Source organism: Rhopilema esculentum, chromosome 2 (assembly GCF_057945365.1).
Source record: "Rhopilema esculentum isolate cy_ngs chromosome 2, ASM5794536v1, whole genome shotgun sequence".
Classification (NCBI taxonomy): domain Eukaryota; kingdom Metazoa; phylum Cnidaria; class Scyphozoa; order Rhizostomeae; family Rhizostomatidae; genus Rhopilema; species Rhopilema esculentum.
This window is the reverse complement of record NC_142816.1, coordinates 375,740-399,860: the sequence shown is the minus strand read 5'-3', so window position 1 is coordinate 399,860 and position 24,121 is coordinate 375,740. Positions and strand designations below refer to the sequence as shown.

General features: G+C 37.2%; 2 protein-coding genes across 2 annotated transcripts; one reads left to right on the top strand and one right to left on the bottom strand.

Moving 5' to 3' along the window:
* Positions 1–1,534: 1,534 nt before the first annotated feature.
* On the bottom strand, positions 1,535–21,690 carry LOC135695555 (uncharacterized). The gene is made up of 19 exons (XM_065214676.2): positions 21,311–21,690; positions 19,156–19,312; positions 18,697–18,762; positions 18,236–18,283; positions 17,658–17,758; positions 17,201–17,300; positions 16,774–16,995; positions 14,720–16,303; positions 14,122–14,292; positions 12,980–13,131; positions 10,449–10,582; positions 8,435–8,658; positions 7,745–7,807; positions 7,448–7,513; positions 6,720–6,816; positions 5,499–5,697; positions 4,657–4,731; positions 3,630–3,814; positions 1,535–3,051 (listed from the first exon to the last, which is right to left on the bottom strand). The coding sequence occupies exons 2-19, from the start codon at positions 19,244–19,246 to the stop codon at positions 2,979–2,981; spliced, it is 3,651 nt and encodes a 1,216-aa protein (XP_065070748.2). The 5' UTR covers positions 19,247–19,312; positions 21,311–21,690; the 3' UTR covers positions 1,535–2,978.
* Positions 21,691–22,103: 413 nt separating this feature from the next.
* Positions 22,104–23,638, top strand: LOC135695561 (bystin). Its single transcript, XM_065214685.2, has one exon. It carries the CDS (start codon positions 22,221–22,223, stop codon positions 23,532–23,534), a length of 1,314 nt encoding a protein of 437 aa, XP_065070757.2. The 5' UTR covers positions 22,104–22,220; the 3' UTR covers positions 23,535–23,638.
* The last annotated feature ends 483 nt before the right edge of the window (positions 23,639–24,121 follow it).

Genomic DNA, 24,121 nt, shown 5'->3' with positions numbered 1-24,121 from the left:
AATTTAAATTAATAACGTTCGATAAATTCGCTGTTGGGCCTGGGCGACATTTGGACTTACTTATTGTTCTAATTTTTGAAATTTCTAGAAATTGTATTTTATGTCAGTATATTGTAATTAATATTTGTGTTTGCTGATAAAGGTTTTGAGTTTGAGTTTAATTTTGAATTAACAAGCAGGTACCTCAGGGCCAAATCTTTTCAGAAATTGAATTTCTTAAGACAACATTATTCTTTTTAATCGTTTACGAGCTTCGTTGTCAAGGAAATGATTAAAATGGTAAGCAACCTATTGTTGTCAAGGCAGTTTCCTCTGGTTTTTTTTCCATATGCTCTCTCGGCAAGCTGAGCCTACAAAAATATTCTCATTTGCAATAATAATAAATAGCATTATGTTTTTTCACCAACAGTGATAAATCTTGATGTATTGTCACGTCAACAAATCTATATTGTCAGTAGCGGACCAAAGTTTCCTCTCCGTATTAATTTATCGCTGACACCTGCGCATATAGCTGCGATTTTCATCGAGAGAAAAACTGAAAGAAACAAGTTACGCAACAGTAAAGTACAATGACTGACTATTTTTGGCTGAATGAGCTCTTGCTGAATACAGTCTCGTTTTGGTATCTATTTGATAACGTCATTGGATAACGTCAATGATCTTTTTTATAGATCATTGGATAACGTCAATGATATAGCAGCGCCATCATGTACCAATCCTCTTAACCTCTCTTCCGGTCATTCTGATTCATTGTTTGATTTGTATATGTTCGAGAAAAAAAAACCAAGGAAAATGATGAAGGAAAACACAAAAGTTTCAGACGCTTTTGTGCATTGCATGGGAGCAACTAAACTTAAGATGAGTGAGGCTTCACGCGATTAAGCAGCGGTATTATCTTACTGTAATGACTGGAGAGCTTTTCAAATGTTTCAATTTTCTGTCAGAACACACAAAAGAACAATGCTCTTTGCTTCGAAATGCTGCTGATCTGTTTTTCGCTTGAATGCAACCGCCTATCTGCTGGCAGTTTCGTCGTCTATTGCAAACTGCGTCATTGCTTATGCTAGTCTCCATTGACTTGAAAGCATCTAGGTCACGGCATCAAATGTAGTTGTTAATTGTGGTTTTTGGTTAATCTACAGACATGCAATAAGAGATACCTCACCGTTGTGCCCCATGTTTACGTTTTGCTTTCACGAAAATCATGCGCAACGCAAAACGGTTAGGCCGACGAACCGAAAGGAGGAAATTGAAAACAAAAGAATTCTAGGTATCATGCCAAGAATTCTAGGTAACAATTCTAGGTATCATTCTAGGTATCAGTTTTCGTTGTTTTTAGAGCGAGGATTTCAACGTTTTTACAGACACTGCAGCTAAGAAGAAACTGGCACACTTTCTGTGGAGCTACAGGCATGCTAGGAAACTTTTAGACACCCAATGCCCTCATCCTACTTCTTAGACTCATTTGCTTTCCCTTCTGTCCCTAAAGATAAACCGCTAAAGCTTTCCATTTCAGTTTGGTTCGTTAGTTCGCTACTTGGGTAGTTTTCTTTAAATACCGTCCGTTGCATGACAATATATTTTGCATATTATATCTAAAAACTAAGAACCAACGGAGGCACAGATATAACAGCTTCTTTCTTTATATTATATATCTCCATAAAAAACTAGTACACATACAATGCACATACAATACTTAATCAAGTAATATTGATAAAAAAGATTCTATTGTAAGTGCGGAGATACCACTTCTAATTTCCAATTTGAAAAGTTAGTCTTGCGTCAGACTGACTAAAATTATAAAGGAAGCGTCACGGACCAATCAGGGAACATCTACAGCTTAACAAGCACATCAGTTTGTTTTCGTTTGCTATTGGATTATTTCATAAATCAAACTGATTACTACTCTTTTCGAATTTCGCTAGGCTTTATCATACACCAACTGATACAAGTTAGACTCTATTCCCTAAAAAGAAACTAATATCCAATTCAGGCTTTTTAAAAGATTATACTTCTCCAAGGTCATAAACTTATGATATTTTTCGTCACAGAAAAACGCCAGGAAACCAACATATATAAAATTTTGACTAATTTACCATACTCAATAAAAAAAGGAATTTGCCTCTCGTGTATTAAGGCTCTAAACATCAACCGGTAAAGTGAATGACACAGGTCTAAAGTAGCGATCTGCAAAGAAAGAACATCACAAAACAACTCTAACTATGAAAAATCAGTTAAATCTGTTCGAAATTGACTGAGATATGGCCAGTGAGAGACATAAGTTTTGTTAATGGATTGGCCTAGTTCATAGATGTTAGAACTAGGACCAAATTACAGTGATATGATGGAGCAAGAGCCCGGGCGTATGAGACAATATCTCAGCTGATTTGCAAAAGATTCAACTAATATCGCACATCAAGAGGTATCTCGTGGGGTTCTTATAGCTTATGACGTCATAATCCTAAGATTCGAATAATGTATTTTGTGGATGACATCACTTCGTCCCTCTATTATGCCAAAAATAGATTCGATTATCATCCAGTCAAAATGTCTGATCCAAAATCCTGTGATCTCTTATCACCAAAGGCTACTTGCGCATGTCTAAATTGAAATGAGCTGCTTCTTAATTCCATAATAGGCCTTTGAGGCCAGGTCATCCATTATAACCTGTAACTGCAAAATGAGCGTGCTGCAGTTAATGTCTTAGTTTGTCTAAATGTATGTATAATGTGTGCACTCGAAGTAGAATTCGGAAGACAATTCCCTGATTGGCTATGAGCTTGGCGAAGGCTTGGTTATCAAAACGATATATCAAAGACCTTCATCATGCAATTTCCAGAGGAAGCTGCGATGGAAGCACAATCTAGGACTCTTCGGCCGATTATCCAAAGAAGGAGCTCAATCCTCAATCTACTTGGCTGCAACAGTATGTCGTGTTCTGACAAATGGCTACTCTAGCTAATCGGGACCTCTGTTGTTCATTTTTTTCTAATTTTCTCTCTCCAGTTGCCTTTTATTTCTTCAAAGTTTGGATTGTAAGAGGCACGGCCGCTGAAAAAAAGGAAAAAAGATTAATGAACATGGATACAAATTGAAAGCCGAAACAGTCGATTGTCAGTCGATTGAAGAAATATCTAGTCAAGTATTTGATAAGTTTATAAATACTACTTTAGTGTGACGAACAGGAGGGTTCTAAGTGGCAAGCATAAATGCGATCTAGTGTGTACAGCTTTGTCGATACGGCATCGAGCACTACACAATGAAACAGTAATCTTCATTAAATGAACTTCTGCACATGATATTTTTGTTATTGGCAATATCATAGATAGTTGAGTGCAAGATACACAAATATAAACACGATTATGCAGTAAACAAACACAGTCCTTATCGTGAATCTTATATGAAATATTAACGGGAAAACCTAATAAACTATAGAATAATGAACCGTTCACAACAGAAGGATAAATGATTAACACAAAACGCTGCTTTCGAAATTCATTCGCAGCGGTCCAGCATATCTGAGAAGAAAGGGACAATGTGAGCATTTCTCCTTCATAAACAATCTATTTAAATGTAAACCATTCAAAACCAGAACTGCCAACTCCAAAGCAGCTTACAACTCAACATACCTGTCGATCTGCGCTCTCTTCCATTCCTCAATTCTCTTTAAAGCTGCTCTCTCGGGGTCTTCATCTTCACTCGATTCTTCCATCATCTCTTCGTCAGCTTTTTGCTTAACTTGCTGCCATTTTTGTACTAACGATGACACCGTTTTCAGTTTCTTTGATGGCAGACTTCCAGAAGCCAATTTTTTCTAAGAGAAAATAAACACGAGTTGGCCTTGATTAATTAGGCTACCCATTTGAGGGGAGCATGAAAAAACCGGGACTTGATGATATCTAGCCCTACTTTAAATAATCTTCTAATTAAAAGCTGATAAGGCGTTATTTCAATAGCTTTATTTTCAAAAATTTTGTGGGAAAACAAAATAAGGGATATTATTTCTTAGAAATTTGAGAGACAACCCTAATCTGCATCGAAAATTTAATGCACTGCAATGCAAAACTCTTTTATAGCAACAGAGGGGGTTTGGTCTTCTTGGGTGCTCGAAACCGCAGATACATGCCCACAAGAGCTAATCGGTATTCGTATGAAAGGCAGCATCTCCAAAATCAAAGACAGGCCAACATGAGATAAATGTGACGGGGACTTAAGCACTGGACAAAGGCCGTCTCAAGACTGAGGTATTATTCAAGGATTACGAGCTACTTTCAAGTCTTTTTGATGCACTAATCATGGATTCAAGTTCGTTAATAGAAATGGAAATACCTTGGATTCTGACTTAACAGCACTGTTCAAGCTGATCTTAAGCTACCGAGTCTTTAGAATTATTGAGGATTTTTCGTGACTAGTTCTAAGCTCCCAGGTTGATCCATTTGGTACATCACGCAACATTTTAGTCTATTCTAAATTTCCAGCCTCTATTGTGAACAACAGAACCATAAAAAAGGCGATTAATTCAAATATGCATGACCACATGGTCGACCTCCTTTGTTAGTTCCTCGAAATTTGTACATAACCCGAAAGCTTGTTCGCTGTGCCTCAAGAAGTAAAGCTTGACATTAACAAGTCAACTGAAAGTATATACACACGAACCCTTTTCTCCTTCTTCTTTTTCTCTTGTTTCACCTGACTGATATTTGTGCTGACTTGCGATGCTATTTGATGAGCCTAGAATGTGGGACAGTCCAACATTAACGAGGGAATCTTAATTGCTTTAACACTAGCCTTCTTGATGGTCGTTTCAAACAGGGATTAAAAATCTGAAAATTCATAGTGTGGGACAAAAAAAGCATGCGTGATGGCTTTTTGGAATGCAAGTATTACAAAGCGTGTACTTCTGCAACAATATTGTTTGTCAAATGCGCTTTATTTTGTTTAAAACATGGGTACATTTAGCAGAAAATGGTGTTTAAACGGCAGGAAAGAGCAAATCCATCGTAATTGATCAGCTACCACAGTGGACAAAACAGGTGCCTATTGAACGGGCGTAGAAGTAGCAACAAGTTGCTCAATTAAAAGTGTGTCGTAAAAATTACCTGAAGGTCTGTTGTAGATTGTACCAAAAACGTATTTTGTTGATATAATTAAAAAATCTAACCAAAAAACATTGATGTTGACAGCAATATTTTTGAAACGGTGCCTGTTGGTTACAGGCAATCTTCAACAAAACACACAACTGCCAAAATTACACGAACCAAAATATCTTTTCATCTGATACACTTATCATTCTTTTTAAATACCATCACTACTGCTCTTTACCCCCCAAACATTGTCGATAGATTTAGGAACTAAGAGACAAGTCATGTGAAACAAGATTCGAACAATAAACGACATTTGAAGCCAATCAACTTAATCTAAAGGTTGAGGAGAGAGAAAGAGTTGAATGCAACCTTGCAAATCTATGTTAGTGATCCAAAGGCAGGAATGGTTCGTACCTGCAAAGAATGTGAAACCAAAAGTGCAGAGTCACTAGCCACCCGTGGCATGCTTGATAACTGTGCCGCTGCTTTGACTGTGGTAGCAGCGACAATATAACCTGCATCACCGGATTTTATCAGCTCTGCTGGAACGAGGGATCTTGTCGTTGAAGGAACTGGCTGGGAAGCAGGGACTGGCAAACTTTGAGGCAATGGACTACGAGAAAAGGCAATTATTGTTTTTACTTGCTTTCAGGGATCTGGGGAAAATATTCGACAACTTGTACCTTAAAATAATAGTATTACCCGGCCTTAACTGAAGATGTGTTTTGCCAAAAGTTACTCCACGTGTAATTGAAACTAAATGGAATCGTAATGGGGCTTATGGAGCAATGACAAAACGAATGACTAAGTGGAGGCTTAACAAAAGTCAGAACTCCATAAATAGAGTGGTATTGCAAAGTAAAATTCAAGCATAATAAATCAAATGAAAAACTGTTACGCCGGCGTCATTGACGTTTTTGCACGATGCAATCTGACGCCCATGCTGTAAACACCCCTTTTAAATTGAGACGTAATTTCTAGTAAAGAAAAATTCCTTACAAAGACAGAAGATCTCTGTATCTATAGAATGGCAAATTCATCTATATACTCAGAATAAATATGAAAATACAGACAAATTGGTGAGCAATAATTAATAGTATATCATTCCCAAATCTAACATTCTCAAGAAAAACAATCAAATAAGGTCGTGAGGTGATGGGATAAGCGATAAAGAATCGATTAAGATGATGATAGTTTTACAAACAGAAGCGTTTTCAAACAGTAACAGATATTTCCAGAGCAGTTTTGGATATTTTTAAAGGCATTTGACATGCATAAGTACAGCGAATCCAAAAATAACTTGATCAGAGCACGCGCACAAGAAAGAAATTAGAATCAGCTTACGTGAAACCACTGCGCGCCGCTCTAGGATTTCACCGATTTGCAAAAAGGTGGAAACTGTTCACGTGTTCTTCTCTGTGCGCAATTTGATCGGTCAACCGTTCGTGGTCGAGTGGCCACTTTTACATGTGTCAAATGCCTTTAATGGAAACGTTTTAATAAGGAACGACTATCCACGGTGCACAGACAGAGTTAAGAAATAATTGTTGCACGGGGTCATAAGTATCTGAATTTATACATGGCTATATAAATGGCATTGCATTCAGCTCCCCTTCGTTATAGAAGAATGGTTACCTGGATGTTCCACTTCTATTTCCGTCTTCCCAGGGGTTGGCAAAAGAATCTTCGTCCTCTCCAGGAGGCAACGGAGGGTCAGTGGATGCTGTCGGCACTGAAAACATTTGCATAACCATTAAATCTTTGTCAGATGATTGCAGTAATTGTTGCAACAATTAGCAGTTTTATTAACCAAGGTGGCTGCTTGTTAGGCTAAAATAAACTGACAATACACTCATCTTTTTAAGAAACAAATAACTTAATTTTAAGAAACTTAATTGTTTGTTGATCTCAGAGCTAAAAGTTTATTAAAAGTTTCCCAAAAAACCAAATGCTAGAGAGCTACATCTTAGAAACACAGAAACGAAACATAAGTTTACATAAAAACACCTAGTGAGTCACAAGAAACTCTTTATTCTACTTATCTACATAAACTAAACAATACATGGTGTCTAATCGTTAAAAAGAAGGATCTTTCTTGCAGATTCTTAAGGTTGAGGGTGATCAGTACTATGGCTTGCGGAATTTGGCAACCTGTGGACTTGGTTTCTTGTAGACGGTTTCCTATAAACAATGAATGCAGTGCATAAAGAAAAACCAGAATGTTGCCGCTAAACCAACAACGTACTTATGTGTGCAGCATTAATGAAACTGATGAGAAATCCAATAAAACAATAAATAGGAGAAAGTCGCTTTGCAATTTATTGTGTCAAAGAAATAACAGCAAGAAATCTTTCGCATTTTACCTGGCGACGGTGGAAGTGCTGCTTCCGGTTTCTTAGAAGAACTGCGGTAAGGGTCGCGATATGGGTCTGAAAATAGAAGGAAACGAAAATGTAGCGAACACGTAATAATGTTGAATCATATGGAAATATGGATGGAAATATGTTACAAGGACTTCGCTGATATCACAGTTATATTAAAGGGAAGATAAAAGAACATATCTTTCAAGTGTGGAATAATAATTCGAGAATGAATTGCAGATCAAAGCTGGCACACAAGGGTCATACAATAATACGCTTATAGGGTAATACGCTCCTTACCAGCGACTTTTCCTTCGAGTTTTTCAGTTATTGCCTTGGCTTCTTCCTTCTTCTCGTTCTCGACTATATAGAGAGAGAGTGTGTGTGTTAAACACCATCAACAACATAAAATGGAACAGTTTTGGTGTTCCAAAAGACGGTTGGTTCTTTTAAAAAGAAAGCAATTTGGTGTTTTACTTCGGTTTAAAGTAATTCTTTCTAACTGAGTTGCCGAGTCGCTTCGAAAAAATCATTAATACAGAGTATGTACGTTATACAATGGCCAAGAAAATGACAAAGGTGTTATATTTTTGTTATTATTATTATTGCTATTATTTTTGTCTGGAATGCAGTTAGTGATTATCATTGCTTTGTTTACAAAATGATTAATATCTGTGTACATACTTTTTACATAAAGAAAGCAAGAAAGAATGATCAAATGTTCGATACACAATTAAATGTTGATAGAGGATAATCGCCTTGGGTTTATTTCCTATTTCATGCTTCTGGCATAGGATCCATGTTTTGCTGCAAATAGTTCGTAAGAATGAATCAAAAAGATTAAATTTGGTACCAGAGTCTCTAAATTCTTGCTAATATTCCTCCGCAAAGATTTCTTGTTGCCAGGGTATGAGAAAAAGCAAGGTAGAAAATTGCATGATTAAAAGTTCTCTAATGTCTTTAACGAAAATCTTGAAATAAAATCATTACTGAGATCAGATCTCCACATCATCATATTCGTTCTGCCGTAGCCATAATTCTCCAATGGCGCTGCAGATGGCGCTGTCGGTGCGGGTGGGCTCTCTGATGTAGCAGCACTGTACGCGAGCGCGTTTTTGCCGTGCCCAGCACCAGTGTCTTGAGCGGTGCTTGCCGGATAGCTCCACGTTGACTCTCCAGTTTCTTCATTATAATAATAGTACATTCCATATTCGCTGTTATAAGAAATATTCATAAATGAGCAAATGCCACTAGAAATACGGTAACTGGATAATCACGTTGGTGACGTAAATAGAGCTTTGGCATTTTTAGAAGTAATTCAGAAAGGAATCAAAATATCAGAATTGTCATGTTAGAATAGATGACATCCTTACCTCATAAAAATCGAATAAAATTTCTACGGATTAGTAGACCCTTCCTTTTTCCTTTAGCAATGGTCTTCTTAAGAAATAAGGAACAAATACCATTCTAAAGCTCGTTTCATTGCGCTTTAAGCATACAGAGCCCAGAAAGCATAGCGATGATACCACCAACAACCACAAGGAAGGCCAGTGAACAAGTGGTTTTCTATGGGTGATTTTAAAGAGCTCAAGAGTATTGCCCAGAGGAAGAAACCCTTTCTAACTAGCCTGCGTCACAGATCATCATCATCACTCTCCTCCTTGGTGGTGATGGTCTGTGACGCAGGCTGTTTCTAACTGGCTTTCTAAGGATGATTTTTAAGAGCTCAAAGGTGTTAAAGCCCAGAGAGCCCAGAAGAAGGACAAATTCTTCTTAATTGTTCTTCCAAGGATGATTTTTAAGGCTGAAGGAAATTGCCCAGAGGAAGATTAAATACTTTTCTGGACTCTGTAAGCAATACTTACCACCGTTGACAATGCCAGTGGTACTTACCAAACATCCTTAATAGTCCGGCGCTTTGCTCGTTCTATTCCAACATTTCTGCCATCTTCTGAATCACACATGGATCTGAACTGAGGTACTAAAACTACAGGGGTACCTTGAGGTCCTATTCCAACTTTCTGCTTGAAATAGAGATTATATCGTCGCAGAAATGAGGCAAACTAAGACTGGGTAGCAAAACCTCCACGGGCGTATTTTCAGAGTTTGAATAACTAAGAGAACTGCCAAAATGTCATGGTTATTTCGAGACTGCCACTCAAGCACTGGGAAAGCCAGGTGTTCTTTAACTCTTTGAGATGAAATTGATTGATTGAGCTGTTTGGGCGTGTAGAAACAACAAGGTTGTTTGGGCTAGGAAGCTTTCGCACAATCTCTCTAATTGTCAAAGAAGATGAGTTCATATATTTTCATGCGAAGAAAAGAAGCAGCAAAAAGATCAGATTGATGTATAATTGAAACGCAGATGAAAAGCCTGCAACGTCTGGTCAGCCAACATACTAAACTATGCACCATACAGAAGAATTATCGACTTAAAATTCCAGACGCATTTACTGCTATTTGGGAAAGGCATATACTGAAACTAAATAAGAAATGAGGTGACAGGTTACATTGACTGTGATGAAAAGTGAGACGAACTGCATAATCTCCAAAAGGAAGACTTGCGTACACTCAGCATGCTAAGCAAACCGTAAAAATGCCAGAATAACACGTTGTTTGAAGAGCCCTTCTAAAGATCGGACAATTTAAACTTTGGGAGACGGATAGCTTTCAGTTCTGCAGGACTGGCTTAAGCGGCTGCCGTCGTAACACAGCGCAAGATTATCCAGCCGTGAATTCAACTCGATACAAGTCACTTCTTTTTCTCTCCGATAACAAGCTTTTGTCTCCTGCCCCTTAAAGTAAGTAACAAATATTGTTTTGTCTATAACCATGGGTAACAGCCAGCGCTGTAAGTACAATGTATATCTTTGGGGTTGATTTCTCATTATATTTACATGTCAGTATCGAGAAGTAAGTTTTGCAACGGATTTATAGCCAGGGTTGGGTTAAAATCTATATGACTGAGACTAAGCGAGGTATTGTAAAGGAGGTATTGTTATACCTGCTCCAATGGCAGCTCCATCCGTCCGGTGCAGCTGTTTCTTCGTATTTACATATTTCCGCATCAATCTGCTCGAGTTTGTACACGAGATACTCGGAGTCAAGAGCACCCTCGCGCCAGTCGTTCATACGAGTCTAAAATGCAGTACATCGAGGTATAGGCGTAATTTAGACCAAGGCGAACAAATGGAAGCATACTTGCCCTATTTGGTGCATCCAAGGCACCTTATGTGAATGATCAGTGTGTCAAGCTTCCTTCACTGGAGGTTTTTGGGGGTCCGTTACTGATCACTAAAAAAGAACTTGTTAATCTCGAAGATTACAAATGAATTTCAGAAATTAGAAATAATCAGTGATCAGTAATGACTCGTCAAAGCAGAAATTAAATCATCCAATCAAGTGGGATAATCATAGATCATTCTATTTGATGATTTGCGATTATCAAAATACAAAGATGACACTTGCGATAAAAACCGTGAAAGCATAGATTTGTGTTTGAGATCAGGATTTTGGGAGGTTTTAAGAGACATATTCCACTCCTTTCAGCCTACACAATACTGAAACAGCACCTGATACCAAAGATTACTCAAGATACAGAAATATTAGAGCCAGAAGCAAGAAAACTAGTAAATTTACAAAGGCATCGCTGCAGTAAATCATAGCTTGAGGCGTGCAGTGATAACTGACTTCGTGGGTTCATATGCAATGTGGATTCTAGCTTCAGGATTGCATAATATGGCAAAACAGACTTACCTTCCATTAACTTCAAGACATACGTACCTTCATAACTGCGACATGTAAATCTCAAGTGAAAAAATGTTGACAACTTTCTAAATCTTGTACTTCTCCTGTAACATTTTTTTTGGATCTCTCTCTCAGCCCTAAGTTCTCGGACACGGATACGCTGCCTTCATGTCAAGCTTTTCAAATTTTTAACTAAACAATGCACTACATTCTTATCTTGAACGGGAAAGGAATAAAATTGATTTTGGCAGCATGATGAAACACTCACAACACATGCTGATCAATTCAAGTTATCAGAACATCAGCTTTCAGTTAAATGTCTGCAGATTTGTCTGAGCTTTTCCCCTTGCCGTAAAATTCGGCCCAGGTACACAGACATTCAAGGTTACTCGGCAACCAATCATCGCTTAAAACCTACAGGCAGATATCTTTTGCACGTCTCCAGGCACAGATGACTTCCAAGCAGAAATTGAAGTGAAGTGAAACTTCGGCACTGACAAAGTGAGGCTCATTTTCAAAGCAGCCAAAGAGTAATTCTTCTTTCCGACCAGACTAATGCTGAATCGCTTCGCAAAATACAGCTGTTATCGGGTCTTTATACTCCTTTATAAACAATACCAGGAACCTAAAGATTGTTTTAGTGTAGCTCAATGATTAAACTTAGAGTCGAGAAACCAGTGCTTTCCAATGAGAATGGAGTTGAGTTCACTTTTCTGAGCTCATGAACACATCCTTCTTTTAAATGCTTTTTCCAAGGTAGGAGTTGTTTGAATGAATGAATGAATGAATGAATGAATGAATGAATGAATGAATGAATGAATGAATGAATGAATGAATGAATGAATGAATGAATGAATGAATTAATAATGAATGAATGAATGAATTAATGGAATGGATGAATGAATGAATGAATGAATGAATGAATGAATGAATGAATGAATGAATGAATGAATGAATGAATGAATGAATGGAATGAATGAATGAATGAATAGACGAATCAATGATAAAATGAATTCGATGAACGATGAGCGAGTAAACAATCATTCTACAAATGAATGGATGAGTGATAGATTGAATTAAACGTTGAATGGATAATGTTACTTAACACAAGATTAGACAATCAATGTAAATGTCAGTTTAGGTTTACATTGTAAGTACATAAGAGCATCCTGGTCGAATAACTTCATAAAAGTCATCCTATTCAACAAAGTATGGAGAATTTGGGTCATGGAAGCAAATATCCTCTTTAAGAATAGATGAAGAAGAGGGATAAGACATCGGCAGAAACTTAAATGGTACAAAACTGAGTAGCGAGCGATTTCGTTGTTTGGGAACTCACTTCTCTGTAAGTTGATCGACACTAACATGAAAAAACCCACCCTTTTTGTTATGATCATTATAGCAAATGATCACAATTCAATCATCATGGAAAACGATCAAGCCCAAATCTTACAATGGTAACACTCTCCTTAGAGGCGAGGTTTAGATTTGCTCCAAACTGTCTGTGCTAAGGTGGCTTTTCTATATTTTATTGCCACTGTGACATTCATAGTTACAAGCAGCCAGTTGAAAAATATTTCTCTTTGCTCGATAAAAGAAATCAACCATCAATCCAATGATATGATTTATCAACGGCACTGATAGCAAAAACCTTGTTCGAACTCAGTTCTTAGTTTTGCTATGAGCCTCTTTGCAGCTCTAACACTGACTCTCAATTCAGACAAAAATCGAGGAGAAAACACAAAACGTTTCAAGCTCCAATATAGATAAATGGAAGATATGTCTTACCTCCATTTCAATTAACAACACTTGAAAGTTTGTCAGTCCCTTCCTCGAAACTTCAAGGAATTCAAGTTTATCGAACAATAGGATGGAAAGGTCTGATATTTTTGAATGCATTGCTTCTTGTTGCTTGTAAAAATCGTCATCGACTTCATGATCTATCAAAGAACAACAAGGAAGCATAAAAATAACAGAGGAAGGATGACGAGTGAGCCAAAGTTTCCGTAGGATTCCCCGAATCCCACGTGTGATGTCAGTCTAGTCAGCTTAAAGGGACTGAGTCACGTAACTGTAAACAAACATGTAAACTGGGTCATGTAAATGCGCAGGACAGCCTGCGTGTAAGAGGGATTTTGTTGATGTTGAATTGTCAATGCTGAGTGTCTGACAAATGGCGGATCGTAATATCTTGAAGCAATGCTTCCCAGAATAAATCGTTTTTAAACCGTTAGCTTTTGACAATGTTTACTAATCGAGAACCTGTTCCTTCACAGACAGACGTTTCTGTCCAGTTCCCTGGGCTAAACAGCCCGTTACGACGTTTACCTCTCGTATTCCCGCTGCAGGACAAGCAGTTTCTTTTTCGTGGACCGATAAATGAAATTATGTTGAAATATACGCATAAAATCAATCTTTAAGGCTTTGACATTGACAACATACATTTATAATAAGAAAAGACGTTAAATTGTTATCGATGCGCTGCGATTTTCTGTGGTACCACCAAATCTCACTTCAGTTGCTGTGGTGGATATACCCCATCCACAATCATCAACACAACAACAAAGTCCGGCGGCCTTACACGTGACCCAGCACTTTGAGGAGCACATAGTTTGAGCAATGTGGTGGATACTTATGATTAAAATCTTAAACCTGAAGCCAAAAGCTTTGATAATGACTGAGCTATTGCAATTGGTCATTGGCTGTTAACGAGCCAACTTCCTTCTGAAACAAAATCGTGGCTAAATTTCCTTATTTTGATATGGAATGAGTGTGTTAAAGGCGTAGCATCAAAAGCTTTGATAATACTGTAATGCTTTCTTGAATTTTTGATAAGGGTTGCAAAAAAGTCAATACTGAAAACCTAACATTTCAAATTAATTTGTTAGAAAGAATCTTTCGTTAAAAATGTCTAGCTTTAGTTTTCCTACCGTTCGGTCGCACTTCGGTTTGAAACGGAGGCTCATCTTCAGGTGGAGGCATTGGTGGTAGCGGTGGTCTCGAATCCTCAGCTTCATTGTCACTAATCTCCATGTCATCAACATTTTCTGACACATTATCCTCTTTTGGTTCAGAGACATTTGTTTCTCCATCAAGAGCCCCTAAAAACAAAGTACATCAAGTATATTGCAATAGAAAACGACACAGAATGAATCTTATATCAAAAACAGCTCCACTACTTTAACAATAAAACTATCACTTTGGTCGCGCAAGCTATACAAGACACAGACACATGTATTTAAAATAGGAAGTGAATCAAAATAGGGTTGAATGTTAGAAAGTAGTGATTGGCTGCACTGAAAACAACGATGCAAGCAAAATAGTGGTTACTTAAACTGGAAGCAATGCTTGTGTAAGTTATGAATGAATGAATTAATGAATAAAATAACGGATGAGTGAATTGAAAAGATTCAGCAATACTTGATTAAAAGTACTACAGTAAATTTAGCATACACGAAACGTTACTGGTAATATATACGATATGATTTTGCTGCCCCAATATAAAACGGAATAAGTTATTCAGCCTACCCTCTAACAACATCTCTGCAAAATCTGCAATCTCTTCTTCCTTTCTTTTCTCTTCTTCTTTTCTCAGCTCTTCCAACCTCTTCTTCTCCAGTTCCATTTTCTTCTGCTCCTCTTCCTTTTTTACCTTCTCTTCCTTCTTCAATCTCTCATATTCACTTCTAAGACGCTCTTCCCTTTCAATTTCTTCCTGAAGTGCCTTACGATCTTCTTCTGCCAACTTTGCTTTTTCTTCATCTGTCAGCTCCTTTTTAGGCTTTGTTTCTTCTTCCTTTGATCTTCGAGAATGTCTGCTCGATCCACTACTTTTCGAAGAATGTTTCTTGCTACTCTTCTTTTCACCTTTTTCTTGCTTTCTTTTCCTGTCCGATTCCCTGTGGCTTCGTTCCTCCTTATGCCTCTTCTCCTTCTTTTCCTTGTCCTTCTTTTCTTTGTCCTTCCTATCTTTATCTTTCTTTTTATCCTTTTTTCGGTCTTTACTTTTGCTTTTTCTCTCTTTTTCTTTTACTTTTTCCTTCTCTTTCTCTTTATTCGTCTCTTTTTCCTTCTCCTCAGACACAGCCTTCTTCCCTTCATCCATCTTACTTATACCATCATCATTACCAGAAATTTCTAGTGGTAGTCCTTCCTTCAATCCCTCATTCTTCGATTCTTTATCAACTTCACTTTTTTGTTTCTGGCTTTCCTCCTCCTGAACATTCTCTGCTTCATTTCCAGATTCCTCAGCAAAAATATCAACTGAAAACTCTTTCTTTTCAATATCGTGGTCTATAGAACCACTGTTCCCATCAGAAGGTGACAGAATATCTGCATTTTCTTTCTCACGTCCATCAAAAGATTCTTTATTTTGATTGCTTTGTGCATTCTCTATATCCGTAGAAACGTTTTCAATTTTGGGGGTCATTTCAACATCCTCTTGATTTGCAATATTTTCATCTAAACCATACTCGCTTGTGATAACAAGGTCTTCTTTTGCATTACTGTCATTTCCCTGACAATCGTCTTCAGCATTGATAGGACTCCCAACTTCCATTGCAAGTGCATCTTTGCCGCTTACATCGCTTGGTCCCTCAGCCTCGCTAACCAAAGCTGTTTCAGCCTTAGAAAAGTTATCGCAAGCAGGAATATTAATTGCCGTGTTTTTCTCTTCAATCAACATTTGAATCGTCTTAACATTTTCAGCCACAGCACTCTGCACATTACCCGCATTTTCAAGTTGCATTGAACTTTCACTTGCTAAATTTGAATCCGCGATTTCCTTGGAATCAGGCATGGTCTCGCTATCTGATGCCTCGCTATCATAGCCAAGAACAAGGCTCGCAACAGTGTCCTGTTTTGGTTCTTCATTGGTCACCTGACCCGACTCTGTTGTGTTGACAGCTGCAGAATCGCAGCTATTTTCTGTTTCATACCCAGGTGCCCCACCTTCCATTGGTGATGTTTCGTCTACATTTTCTCCAAGAGACAAGTTATTTTTCTGCAAAAGTAATTTAATCCGCTCTTTCTTGCTCAAGCCTGCAAGTTTGGCCGCCATTTCTTTACGACGTCTTGCCTCTTCATTTGCCTCAAACTCTTCAAGGCTCGGACCTAAACCAAACAGAAAAATGATTTGCATACGCGACGACCATTATCGAATAAAGCCCAAGTAATTACAAAGAACCTAAAAGGTCCTATATATGTGAGTTGATGATAGACTTCATTTTTTTAATATCCATTGTTATAGAAATAACATATTGTCCAAGATTACAAAAACAAGGTTCTGGCTTTTGTTAGCAAAATCGTTATAAACTCTTTATATATTTGAACAATCAGTTAGAATTGCAGGTAAGAATTGAAGATGGTAAACTGCATCTAATTGCTATTGGTTAAAAGACATTGTCATCTCAATCCATGTTTGAAGATAAGAGACTTTATGTCACGTTATTGTCAAGACCATTCTTAACACAAGCCAAATGGCATTGATGAACAATTTTGCTAATTTGATGATCGTGGAATTACTTGTTACTGAAAATCTGACATCTAACAAAACAGATACTGCAAGTTAAGGAGGCGCTTACCAGCTGGTTGCATCTCATCGGCTGACCCTTCATTGTCGTTAATCTTCTGGCTACTCTCCACATTCAGAGACGAAGGAAGAGGTTCTGGTAAAGGACCTTGTTGGACCTCTGTTGCTTGTGGGGGTGGCTCCCACTGCACTTCATTTGTTTCGGAATTCCAATAATAATGATACCCACTGCTTTCGTCATAAACTGCTTGCCAACTGGTTGGAAGCAAATGAGCTGGCAAAAAGAAAATTCAAATACATCAAAAAGCATCCTCAACAAAATAATTTTGATACAAGGTTTGACAAAAATAATAAAAAGTCACAAAAATATATGACTGTTTTTGAAATTGTCACAAAATGCACAAATAGCTTGAATTATAACACAACAGAGGGCAAAACATTTCCAGCACAACACAGAAACAGCTTAGCTAAATAATTACCTTGTGTGTGTGGATCAAAGTTACAAGGATCATAGACAACATTATTGGCAGTAGTTTCAGCTGGCTTGGTTGTATTATCATCCCCAATGGCGTTGATTTCCTACAACAGAAACAAATAAGCATTTAGGCATTTCAATGAAAAAGCAATGAAGAACCATAGTCACCGGCAATAAGTGATGTACCTTACACTCTCTTTTCAAAGAACTTTGAACACAAATCAAAATTATTGGCGTTATTCTGACTTACCGTAAAAGCTGACATTACCATTATCATATAATAAACAGAAATAAGACAATACGCTGCATAAAATTACCTACAAATGTTTTACTTCAAGCCTTCAATTAATATCGGTGAACAAACAGTAATAAATAACAAAAGGGGGTTCTGTTTTTAATTTCTATGCAGTAGCTTGAATTGATATTCCTTCACCAATACTCATTAATAACAAAACACTTACAGCTAGAAAACCTGCCAGCTGGTCTTCCATTTGATGTCCAGTCCTTTTTGAATCAGACAATACTGCATTTTGTTCTGGCATATTTAATTGGCCTTCAGTGTCTAAAAAGGAAATCAAGTCAGGAAAGGATTCAATTTTGATTTATATATTCAACTTATTCCAGATAATGCTTCTTTGGTACTCCTTAATGAACTCCTTAAAAAAATTCAACCTGAATATGAAGATGTTTAGCCATTAAAACATCATTTTGTTACCTTAAATAAAGAGAGAGGAAACAAAGGCATTTCTAAAGGAAGAGCAAGATATAAAGAAATGACATCCCACTTCCATCAACATAATTCATGTTTTTACAGCAGATGCGAATGAGTCACAAGATGAACAAATTTAAGATGTTTGATATGCCACATAAGAATGTTTGTATCTGATCTTCAGCAGAACAAATTAAAAGATGTTTTCTTGATCTGCCATTCCCCATAAAGCTTTAAAAATTCTTAGTATTTCATTCTTTGTGGTTCAACCTTGCTCTTAGTTGGTTAACTGATTAAAAAACTGTAACAGCAATGAAGAAGTTAAATTACCTGATTCATTATCACTCTCTTCTGTGTAAGCACCAAGTAAACCAATACCTAGAAAATGCAAATTTGATTTCACATAAGTGTTTGAAATAATATGAGGAGGAATAAAATCAAACATATTAAATGTGACAGCATTGATAGAGATTTCCAAATAATGGAGAAAATTTCCAAGGCAGATGCGGAGAAGATTACCAAACTGCACTACAAGGAAAGCAGAGAGAAAACACAAGCATGACCTAAAAGTGGAAAGTAACAGAGCTGTGACCAACACATCAAAAATAGACTGGTTGGTAAATCTGCAAGGAACAAACCAAGAAAGGGCTAATGTATGGAGGTAAGCAAGGTACCCTGCAATTGCCTATATGAGAAAAGATAATGTTCAAATAAGTGACCACATAATAAAGCAGATTTAAAATCAACAAAATTACAACCATCCTACAAAAGTTGTCAAAACTTCTACAGACCAGACACCCTGGTGGCTCTGAGTGACATAGGCTGGCTATAGCTTTCTTCTCCATTATATGCTGGCCCTACAAATCAACATAAAATAGAAATAAAACAGGCCAATGATAGGACAATGATATCCATATCAATTTGATGAGACAGAGTTGATTTGAAAATGTGATTAATGCTTCCTACACTTTTGAAGTATAGAACAGGTTGGTTCTAAGTTGCTAATAACCACAAGGTAGCAACTGAAAACAGCCTGTACAGGTCTGCCCATACAGCATAAAACACTTTCTAAAAAACATTTCAAAACATATTATACAGCATAAAGCACTGGCATGAAATTTTAATATATCTTAACCTAAAATTCATGATAGAAAAACATTTCCACTCTGTGTAATTAACTTTCATAGATTTTTGTTTTTGTTTATCCTTGACAACAAATTACCTAACCAAACATTTGCAATGAAACTAACCTGCTCTTCTTGTCAATCCATCCAACTGAATGGTTTGTCTTCTCCTCCCAGCAGTTTCTGCAAGCCTCTTTTCTTTTGATCTCTTCCCCATTTTAATCCATTCTCACTGTGTATTTACATCTCTGTGTGTATTTACATCCTTTTTCATTTTGAGTTCCTACAAAAAAGGTATGTGTCTGCAAATGCACAATAACAATGTCACAACTTATTTGTGGATGGTAGATGGGTCAAAGCATTACCCATTATCTATTACTTCCCATGCAGCATAAGCACAATCTTTTTGGCAAGATAGAGAGGATATTGTTCCGAAATACTAATTCTTCTAAACAGCAGTGGTAGAAATGGTAAGAATTTCTTAGATTTTCATTTCAAATTCTAGGAAGTGCCCTGCTGAGTGTTGAGTGTACCTCTGTTAAATGTTGCAAAATAATATTCTAAATAAGTTCCCCAGGTGCGTATTTTGCCATTTACAATAACCCTATAATTGCAGCCTTGCTCAGTTAATCTGACATTTCATTCAACATTCTTCAACTACTCATTTCGCGGATAAGTTCCCAACTTTATTCAAAGAGCCCAAAAAATGTAAGCATGTGTTCCACATTTGGGTAGCGCACACCTTAAAGTGCAGTACTGCAATGTATCTATGATGCAGTACTGTAATCTGAGTAATGTACTGCAATACCATATTCTGTCTATGAGGTTCTGTCCATGAAATTTTCAGACAGATAATGTCTATGTCCGCATTGCAAGTAACAACTTTGGATTATAAGTACAATCTGTTAAAAGCAGTTCATCCTCACTCAGTCTCATTCACCCTATGAACAATTATTTTCATAAAAAATCATCATCTCATTTTCGGATCGTTGCTTTTAGATTTTAAAACAATTTTAGGATAGTAGAGTTGGGCCTTAGAAGCACTGATTTCTGACATAAAACTCATTATCTTTGTCAAAGTTGAAAATCGAGAATACTTTTTCAAGTTTGACAAAGATAATCAAATTGAAATTCGAGCCCTCTGCAGTTCATGTGTGAAGTGATTGTTTGCTGTTAGGCTAATGTAATGTGGTTTAAAACAAAGAACGATTTGAATTTGGGGATTCTGTGGCACCAGAAAATGTTAATTGCTTATCATTTCCATTTTCCAGAGCTCGTCCTGCCCCAGAGAAACCTTTGAGGGATTAGTGAATTTGGTTCAGTGGCAATTTGGGTGCACTGGAAAATCAGCATTTGTTTACTAACAAGCTTAATCCCTTTACTCTATGAACAATAGAGATCAAGTGTGTCAGAAGTTCTTCCTGAAATCTTGTTCAGTGCGTCTAAGACCCCATTTACACAAGACCTGGATCCAGATACATTTGGATCCGTTCCCTGAAATGGCAATGCGTTTACACTAGATCTAATCCAGAACCATTTGCATTTACACTGAAGGGAACGGATTCAGATGAATTCAATTGGTTAGGTGCATGCACTTTTCCAAAATTGGCGTGCATATGACATTTTCAGAACTTTGTGCGTGATAAAAACACATGTAGGGAGGTAACGCTAAAGGTAAAAGGGTAAAATTTTTGTGGACTGAAGAAGAAACTGTGCTATTTTTAAAAGTAGTATTGGACTACAAAACTTCAAAGCTTGCAGGTGGACAGGATTGAGAAAATATAGAAGTATGATGACATATCGTCAAAGTTTCACCTCTGAAAGCGATCCCAAAAGTGTTGGGATAGCGGATCCAAAAGTATACCAATCCATCAGTTCCCGTGTAAACGCAAGGCCTATCCGTACCCTTTTGGATCCGATACGGTTCGGATCCGCTCTCGTGTAAACGGGGTCTAAGGCCATTCATATTGTATGTATGTATAATAATCTTTAATGTGAATAACAAACAAAGTTTGAAAACTTTTTTTTCAGTTTGGTTCACAAAATTTTGTGAATATTTATTCGTCAATATTTCCATTCATCGTCCGAATTGTTAGGTAAGTGCTCCCCCTTCACAACCCTGCCTGGCACTGGCAGGCCTGCTTTGTTTGTGCGTTGTTTTGAGTTCTGAATTTAGGCCCATTGATAATTCAAACGTAACGTGGAAGATTATTGTTGCTTGAGCCTTGTATTTCATTCTATTGACGTTAATAAAGTGACTGAAGATTGAAAACCCACTTACTTTGCGTATTATCACGGGCAAGGCAAGTCAAAGTTCGAATACAACTCTATGTTTCGACTTTCTTTTCGTAACCACAGTTTGACTCAGGGTTGCCAGGTCTCAAAATTGGCCAAAGCCAAATCTTGTGTGTCAAAAATCCAAATTAAGCCAAATATGAAAACGAGGTTTTAGAACAATAGAATCGAAGAAATGAAAACGAGGCATCTAAAGATTTTGCAAATTAATGTTAATTTAAAATTATCCGAGAATTGCTCTCAAAAATAAGGTATAATTAATAGAATTCATATTCTTTGCATGTCTTTCTGATTTCTCGTGGTTCGACAGATTAGATGCTTTTGGAGCAATTGCTTAGTGACATAACTTGCAAAAAGCGTTTTGTGATCCATCAGAAGCTTGTTTAACAGCGACGATAAAAGTATTCACATTTACATAATTTAATCGCACCAGGGATAAACATGTTATATCACTTCACACATCATGTTCTACCTTAAAAAAGGAACCTGAAAGTCTCAGAGAAATGGACTAAAAGGTGTTATCCAATTAAATTGAAACAGATGTTAACCGAAATATTTTTTAAAAATTCAAATGTTCGGAAAAATTTTGAGAATTTTTCATATAAATCCAAAATAAGCCAAATTTTGGGCCAAATCCAAATCATATTTTGAAAGCCAAACAAATTTTCATAAATCCAAATTTCTGGAATTTGGATTAGAAAAATCCAAACTGGCAACCCTGGTTTGACTCAAGGTTTGAGCGCCGAAGAGCATCGTGAGCGAAGCTGCCTGGGCGCATTTAAAGATGAGGCTGAAACACGAGGTTGGTTGTCTCTTCACTTAGGCCTGGCTGGCAAATCTAGATGAAACAAATAAAGTGTGTTGTTTAGCTGGACCTTAGTGTAACTGAATCCAACATGGGCAAGATAAAAGCAGAGAAGAAATCCAGAAAGAATCTTGCTGATGATATACTCAGTAAAGATAGTCTGAAGCAATCGAAACGTGGAGAAAAAGTCAGAAGTAGGAAGGACAATGCAGAGGAGTTTGTTGACAAACGCCTTTCTAAGAAGATATTGGAACAAGCACGTGAGCAGCAAGAAGAGCTCGAAGAGGAACATGGCTTACGACTGAAGCCAAAAAAGAAAAGAGAAAAGGATCAAGCAGAGACTTTTAAATTTAAAAGTCATGAAGCTGATGATAGCGAGGAAGAAGACGATGAGGGAATGGAGGAGTATGACGATGACTTCTTAGGCAGCGAATCTGATCTTGTAGGCGAATGCATAATTGATAAAGAGGATGAAGATGCCCTTAATTCGTTTATGTCCAAAGAACCAATTGCTAGGAGAACTCTTGCTGATATCATTATGGAAAAGATGGCAGAAAAGAAAACAGAAGTAGAATCTCAGTTCTCAGCTGCTGATGTTAAACCTCATCTTGATGAAAAAGTTGTTAATTGCTACAAGACTGTTGGAAAAATTCTTAGTAAATATAGGTCAGGAAAAATACCAAAGGCCTTCAAAATAATACCTTCACTTGCCAATTGGGAGGAAATTTTGCTTCTTACTGGCCCAGACAGCTGGACTGCAGCTGCTGTGTATCAAGCAACAAGAATTTTCGCTTCAAATTTCAATGCAAAGCTGGCACAAAGATTCTACAACCTTGTATTATATCCAAGAGTGAGGGATGATATTGCAGAATACAAGAGGCTTAATTATCACCTATACATGGCTTTAAAAAAAGCTTTGTTTAAGCCTGCAGCCTTTTTTAAGGGTATTTTATTGCCGCTGTGTCAAGCTGGTAATTGCTCTTTAAGAGAGGCAGTGATAATTGGAAGCATTTTGACAAAATGTAGCATCCCTGTCTTGCACTCAAGTGCTGCTCTTTTGAAAATTGCAGAAATGGATTACAATGGAGCCAACAGCGTTTTCCTGCGTCTTCTCATTGAGAAAAAGTATGCATTACCATACAGAGTTGTTGATGCTGCTGTTTACCATTTCCTGAGATTTCTCTCGGATGACAGAGAGCTACCAGTTCTATGGCACCAAGCAATTCTCAGATTTGTTGAAATATATAAAGAAGATATTGCTAGTGAGCAGAAAGATGCATTACTTGAACTCTGTCGTAAGCATTTCCACCCTAAGATTACTCCATTGGTTAGAAGAGAACTGGTTTACTCCAAGTCAAGGGACAAAGAAGATGCAGTACCAGAGAAAGCTGATGTAGAAATGTAGCTAGATTTTGAATTGCTAGAATTCTGGTTGGGTTTCTCTTTCAGTCGTGAATTATTTTATGACGTGCATCTTTGAAATCATTTTACAAATTGCTGGAGTCTGAATCTTGAATCTGTCTGCATTTCCACTCTCCTCTATAAGATAATGAATTGAGATTTCCGCAATTTGTTTTGCGATTTTTGCAAATTTTGAAAAGCATTAAAGGTTATGAGTAACACAATTCCATAGCATTGAAATTATCATATGCAATTGCAATCATCCCATAACTTTTACTTTATTGTATTGTGTCACGGCACTTAGTGGCTTCTGAAAATACTTTTAGTAGAGGACAACACACAAGACCAATCAAATACCAGATTCTCTCTTGTATTAATGCGGTATTATTAGAGAGGCAGGACTATCAGAGAGGGGGATTTGATTTTTCACTGTTCTTTGAGCTAGTAATCTTGAATTTTTAACACAATAAATAAAACAAGTAGACTATATATTTCAGGATTACGAGAGCTTTTGAAATTGTCACAGCTGTATCTGTAAAAAACCTAGAATATTAACTGAACATAATCACTGAAGACAAAAGAAACTGCTCA